The sequence below is a fragment of the Quercus lobata genome, chromosome 11 (assembly GCF_001633185.2).
Source record: "Quercus lobata isolate SW786 chromosome 11, ValleyOak3.0 Primary Assembly, whole genome shotgun sequence".
Taxonomy (NCBI): Eukaryota; Viridiplantae; Streptophyta; class Magnoliopsida; order Fagales; family Fagaceae; genus Quercus; species Quercus lobata.
The window spans coordinates 6,977,896-6,985,159 of NC_044914.1; the positions used below are offsets into that span (position 1 = coordinate 6,977,896).

Below are 7,264 nucleotides of genomic sequence, written 5' to 3' on the forward strand. Positions count from 1 at the left end.
TGTTAGTACTTAGAGTGCGTTTGCGCTTCCCAAACGCACGTTTGCGTTTAAGAATTTTTTTTTTTTTTTTTTAGCGAATGAACAGTAAAAGTACTGTTCATACACTGTGCGAGAGACAAATTTTACTGTTTTACACTGTTTGCGCACTGTTCATGGAACCCACAATCACTTTATTCAAAAAAAAAATATTAAAAATGGGTCCCACGGTACTATTTACACATTTAAAAATTATTTTGCTACAGTATTTTTCAGTTTTCAGTTTCAGTTTTCAGTTTTCAGCTGTATCCAAACGGACCATTAGTACAAAAATTTTTTAATTTTAATTTTACAAACTTTGGTTAAATGAATATCAAAGGCAGAAAATGTTTTTTCCCTTTAAATTTTGGTTTTGGGTAGAGTATCATTTCTCCAAACCATAAGGAATGGAATGTAATTATCCATAATATTTTTCAAATTTTGCCCAATAATCCAAAAGATGAATTTTTTTTTTTTTTTGGAAAGAGTTTCAATTTATGGCGTCCGTCCCTGATAATATCGCTCTTTATTATCAGACCAAAATATCAATCAGTTTTTGATATAGGCAGAGGTTACAACTGTGAGAGACTCTATCAATTGATCTAACTAAAACACACCAAAAGCTGAATTTACCAAAGACACCCTATAGGCTATAGCGATATTGAGCCCCAAAAAAAAAAAAAAAAAAAAAAATCCGTCTTCGTTCTCAGCCAAAACCCAAAACCCTGATTTTTAAGTTGTGCTTGAGACAGTCAAAACTCACAAAAAGAACTTATTATTAGTTCATTTCATTTTACATATTCTTTTCTTTCGTTTTCTCGGCAACCAAACAAACAAAACTAGAGAATTAGAGAAAGATGAAGCAAGTGGTGGGAATGGTGGTATCGAACAAGATGCAGAAGTCAGTAGTGGTGGCAGTGGACAGACTGTTCCACCACAAGCTCTACAATCGCTACGTCAAGCGCACCTCGAAGTTCATGGCCCACGACGAGCACGACCAGTGCAACATCGGCGACCGCGTAAGCTTTTCCTAACCAAAACTCAAAAACACTTTTTGATTGATTGATTAGTAGTAATTATCGATTGATAAGATTAAGAACAAAATTTTCAGGTTCGATTGGACCCATCGAGGCCACTGAGCAAGAATAAGCGTTGGGTTGTTGCTGAAATCCTTAAGAAAGCTCGAATTTATCAACCGCCTTCGCCGCCTTCCAAAACCGCCACTCAAACACCCTCTTCCACCTAAGGTTTGATCAATGTATTTATCTGTTTTATGGTTTCTGTTTTTGTCTTTATTAGTTATGCATTGTTTAATTAGTAGCTTATTTTCATTATTAAAAAATATATATATATATGAAAAAAAATATATAAAAAAAAAAAAAAAAAAAAAAAAAAAAAAAAAAAAAAAAAGGGTCATACCCAGTGTACAAAGTTCGTGTAAAAGCGGGGTTTGGGAGAGATAATTAGTAGGTGGGCTTATTCCCATTTTTTTGAATTTTTTTTCATTATTATTGCGAAGTAATTAGTAAGCATTATGACTTCCATTGAGTGATTAACATGTGATTAGGGACCGTCTGTTGAGTTCTTATATTTATTTTTTCTTTTGAGCATAACTTTGAGATGGGTGTATATGAATTGTTTATACATTGGAGTTTTTCTGTTTAATGAGTAGCTTGAGGTGACCAAAAGTTTTGAGGTTTCAGGGATTTCCTGTAATGCCATTTTCTATCAGAGTTTCATTGTGCAAAAAACATGTTTAGGGGCAGTGCTGTCAAAATTTTATTTTTGTTCTTTTGAGAACAATTTTGAGATGGGTGTATGAACTGATTTGGTTATTGGTCAAGAGTTTTTGATGTTATAAACCTTTTATATTGGGTATGACTAGATTTCATGAATTTTGTAGTTCTTATATTTATTTTATGAGGACTATATATAGTAATCTCAAAATGTACACCAGGAATAAAATATTTCATTCTAGTGGCCAATTCAAAATGGTATTCAAAACTTTGGTCACAAAAGATTAAGCTAATATGAAATGGTGAATTCAATTGCTTATTGATCTCTCTAACATTTTAGGTTGGAAATATGGCATTACTTTATACACACACACACACATATATTGGTAGATAGTGGGAGAAGGAGAGGGTGGGGTTCAAACCACAGATATGAGGTACCACAGAGGATGCCATTACCACTAGGCTATCCCTTGAACCCCTGGAAATATGTCATTGCTGTCATAAATTCCTCTGAGTCTAGCAGCTGTTGGTACTTTTTTTTCCTAATTGTTTAAGGTTGTCTTTTCCATTTGATCTTGGTTATACCAACTAAACAATGCTTTGGTCTTTTAATTGTTGAGCTTTCTTAGAGTTGCCAATCTGCTTTTGAACATGATTAATATGATTTATTGCTCAACAAGTTTGTTCTGTGAAGATCTTTATTTTAAGATTTATGTTGCAATGATTCTCTTTCTTTTTTGATTGGTAATAAACTTTTATTGAAAAAAATTGAACATCATATTCACGATGGTGAACACTTTGAACAATGAAACAAATACAAGAAGATTATGTTGCAATGATTCTCCCTTATCTAAAGCAATGCATGCCTGTATAATGTCTAAGGGTTAATCTTGAAATATTCTTATAATCACTGAGAAGGTTGTACACCTCTTAGCCTGAGTTTTGTTTGGTGAGCCTAGAATGCTAAAGTTGTCAGTTGATCAGGTTTAGTTCTTGGGCCTCAGTCAATGCTAGCTTAGTTGTATTCTGAGCAGGCACAATTTGTATTGATACTTTGAAGATGGTATGTGGACTAAAAATTCTTCAAATTATGAAAAGGTCCTAGTGAAAACCTACTAAAACGCCAGCTTGAAAATTTAACTATTAGAGGATGCAAATTGACACTGCTAAGACTTAAACCACTACCTTTTAGTTATAATAAACAAAGGAACCTAAACCACTACCTCGAGCACGTTGTCCTCAACCAAAGAGAATTCTTGTTGTACTTTAATCTCTAAATCAGCATAGTGCCCATAATCTTCACTTGGGTTTTCCAGATGTGGTTCTACATCTTTAACCATTTACTTTCTGATAGATATGTGCTAGATTTCAAAAGTCATCTTGACCAACATATTTGTAAATGATGGCATAAGTCCTTTTTTTACTAACCACCCCCCCCCCCTCTTTCTCTCTCTCTCTCCAACATACACACATAGACACTTTTGCATTTTTTTTTTTTTTTTGGCTGAAGGCTGTTAAACGTTTTTTATGCTTAGGAGAGGTGTGTATTCCAGAAAATATATGATTACACTTGTACAAGAACCACTATAGATGCTTGGAGATGCATGGATTTTGATCTACTTTGAATTTGACCTTATTCACTGAAGCATTAAGTAGTTTTGCGTCAGGTCGTTATGGAAGAAACAATGAAAACTATGTTCTACTAAATGGGAGTTGAAATATGCAACAAACAAGTTGTTAAGCATAAAACAACAATATAGTAGAACAGGTGTTATATTCAAATTGCAAGAGGAATTTTTGACCTAAGGGATATAATCTGTGCTTAGGTAGATTCACATTGTGTTCCAGTGAAGCAGAGGGTGACATGCTTCCAGAAATGACCATTGCACTTTTGAAGCAACTAATATTCTACTTAATATTATGAAAATCATTCATTAAATATTACAAATGATGAGTGTCATAGTATGAACATAGATGATAGGTGCACTTTTACTCAATAAGAAATAGAAGAAAAGGTAAAAGAAAAAGGATTGATTTTCTATTTTTAGTTGGAAATGGAAAAGAACTTATATTTGTTTCTTAAGAGCTTGTTTCCTAGGGCATAGGATGATGCCTTCCTCAACCAGTAGATGCTCATGTTCCTGTGTCCTTTCATTCTACTAGAGGAGTTTTGGAACTTGAAATTCTTGGACTCTTGTTATATGTGGATAATTAAGGAGAAGAGATTTGCTTGTTACTATCTACTACAGTTGAAACTATGTTTTGCTATAATTGTTAATTTCCACATTGGTGGGCACCTTTCTGTTTCCTTCATAGACGTGACTTGAGGTTAAAAATTGCTTCTTCTTTCCATGAATGAAATTTGAACTTCTTGAAGATGATTAATTTCTGGAAAAGTCTAAATGAAGTTCCAAGTTAGAGTAATGCTGTATCTACTACAAATTTCACGAAAATTTTGTCCCAGACTGTTGTGGCTGTTTAGAGTGATGACAAGTGTTGCATCAAGTGGTTGTGTACTTTGTCTCCAAATTCAGGGGTATAGCTTGTATGATGAATCAGAAGTCATGTTAGTTTGTGACCAAAATGTGGAAAAATTTGTATTTTTATGATATTTTCCTTTGAGGTATTGGGACTATTCTTAAATCCAAGCCTTCGAAATGTTAAATTACTGAGTTTTCTAAGTTGGTTTTACCAATTTTATGCTTGGAAATGCTTGGAGCATATCAGAAGCCTTGGCACTAACTAGATATTTGTAGTTAGGACTTAGTAATGCTTGAGCTGGAAAATGGGTAATGCTCGTTTGTTGCTTTGGCAGTAATTAGCTATTTGTTGTGATCTTTCTGTAGCTTTTTCTGTGTTTATGTGCCCTTAGCTCATAGTTTTGTTTGTAGCAAGAATTATTTAATCAAATATTTTTGTCATAGCCATGATTCCTGAAGAAGATGAATGAGTTCTTCCAATGATTCTTGTCATTGCTTTAACAAAATAAACCCAAATCTCTAGTTAAAATATGGAATTTTCTTATTAAATATGACTGTTGACTTTTTCTTATCAAAGTATGGATATTAACTAATTTGACTACTTGTTTGGTAAAATGGAATGATGAACAATTCCAAAATTGAGATTATACTTCCTAAGAGTTGAACACCAGGGTAACTCAATTCTAGATTCAAAGGATCTTTCCTCTCAAAAGATAAGAAGATTCAAACGATGCAGTACATCTATGCCACTGCTCAATGCTTCACATAGCATTATTATTATTATTCTTATTTTTCCTTTTTTAGTCTTCAAACTTTTGCGGTTTGCAGTTCTTGTAAGTTGCAACCCAATGCAAGAAAATGTAGGCTTTAACAGCATTAATGTTCTCTGATGCGGTTTTTCGGTCACTATCTAATAGAATTGGCATAGCTCTACTGCTTCAGCTTCAGTCCTATGAGACTGAATTGGAGCCCTTTTTTAGTTGTATTCCTGAATTTTTTTTATTTTTTTATTTTTTTATTCTTCACAGGTGAATTCTAGACAGCAGGTTTCAAGAATTGCTTAGCAGCATCTGCACAAAAGCTGGTGGAAAATCAAGATTTTTGCCTTTTAAAAAAATTATTGTTTGTAATCAAGCGTTTCAACCATATAGACTGAAGCATGATTAAGGGGGCCTTATAGCCTAAAGTGTGCACTGAATTCTCTCACCAGATTCTCTTTGGATGATTTTTTATTTTTTAGTGCATTGTTTTTTATTATTAGGATATCCATACTAACATCCTCAGATCTTGTTTCATTCATCATTTAAGTTTTTGGATTTGAAGGAGTTATGGTTCCTTTCACCATATGTAAAGTCTCAATTCTTTGCGTCTGGACAAGACAACACCTCTACCTTTCCTCAGAATGGGAAGTTGGGGAGATTATGTGAACTTCCAATCCATATACCTGGACAAAATAGTTTCTACGTGTTAAGATTTCCTTCAGTCTTTCCCCTAGTTTCTTCAGTCGTCAAAATCTTTGTAAATGTAAGATTAGTGTCCCTTTCCATGAGGATTTGTGTCCTAATTTTGATTAGATGACCTACAGACTTTCCTGAATCTTCTGACCGACTAACTGCCTATGTCTGCACCTGTGGAGATGCGTTTACTAACGTGGATGCTTTTGCGTCAACAAATGATCAACCGATAACATCAATCTAAATTAATAAATATTTGGTTAAAATGCAAAATCGCCTTTTATGTATCACTAGAATTTATTGAAGTTCTCTAACTTTGTTTTTGTTTATTTCAGTCTTTTAAGTTTTAAGTTTATTATTCGATTAAGGTTTCTTCATCAACTTTTGTTAAATGTTGTGGTTAATTGGCTAAATTTTTAATTTTTTTCTAAATTTTTTTAATTAAAAAAAATCCAATTAATGGTTGAAAAATATTTTCTAGATTTTTTTTTTATAGAAAAAATTAACGGAAATTGATGGAAAGACCTTAATTGAATATAAACTTAAGAATTAAGGGTCTATTTGGTTGGAAGGGTGAAAAAGTAGGAGGATAAAAAATAAGGAATTGATAAAAAAGTTGGAGGATAGAAGAGATTTAATTTTCTCTCATTTGTGTTTGGTTGAGATGATAAAAAGTGAAGAGATGGAAATCTCATTTATTTGGTGGGAAATGAAGTTGGAATAAATTTACAATTATATCCCTATAAATAAAGCAAAAAGCAATACTTTTTTTATTAAAAAAAAATTATGTATAGATATAAAATTTATTTTTATTTTATTTTTTTATAAAGAGAACAAGCCAAAGGAAGATGAAAAATAAAAATGAGAAGTGTAAGAAAAGACCAAAAAAAAAAAAAGAAAAAAAAAGAAGAAGACAAAAAAGAGAATAAAGAAAAAAAAAACTGACATAAATAGTATACCAGAGAAACAAAAAAAGATGATGAAAAAAAATAAACGAATGAGAAGTATAGGAAAAGACAAAAACCAAAGAAGATGAAAAAAATTGGACAAATAGTATAAAAGAGAGTTAGAGAGACAAAAATCAAAGGGAAAAAAATAAAAGAAAAAGAAAAAAAAGAAAGATGCAAACCGGCAAAGAACGAAACCGTCTGCACTTTGCACATGGCTATTTTTGTTTGTTCAAGTTATGAGCACTTTCTACCTAGTTTTTTTTCTCATTTTGGGGAGAAAAAATTTTGGTAGGTTTGGGTAAAATTATCCAGACCCCACTATTTTTTTTTCCTCCCCTCTCTCCAACCAAACATCCACCTAAAATATTTTCTAACCATTTTCTTTCATTTTTTTTTTTCCATCTTCCCTAAAATTCACCCAACCAAACATACTCTAAATGACTAAAATGAGTGAAATGAAAGTTAAAAAACTGAAATAAATTCTAGTGAAATTTAGAATGTGAATTTTGCATTTTAGCCTAAATATTTTTAGGTCCATCAATGATTGTCAAATGCAAGAATAGCTTATAACGAGCTCATATTGAGTTCCACAAATGAAGTCCTACAGTGTATAATTGATGGGAACTCTA

General features: G+C 32.4%; 1 protein-coding gene across 1 annotated transcript; it reads left to right on the forward strand.

Moving 5' to 3' along the window:
• Positions 1-704: 704 nt before the first annotated feature.
• On the forward strand, positions 705-5,572 carry LOC115967549 (30S ribosomal protein S17-like). The gene is made up of 3 exons (XM_031086666.1): positions 705-1,034; positions 1,127-1,262; positions 5,260-5,572. The coding sequence occupies exons 1-2, from the start codon at positions 873-875 to the stop codon at positions 1,259-1,261; spliced, it is 297 nt and encodes a 98-aa protein (XP_030942526.1). The 5' UTR covers positions 705-872; the 3' UTR covers position 1,262; positions 5,260-5,572.
• The last annotated feature ends 1,692 nt before the right edge of the window (positions 5,573-7,264 follow it).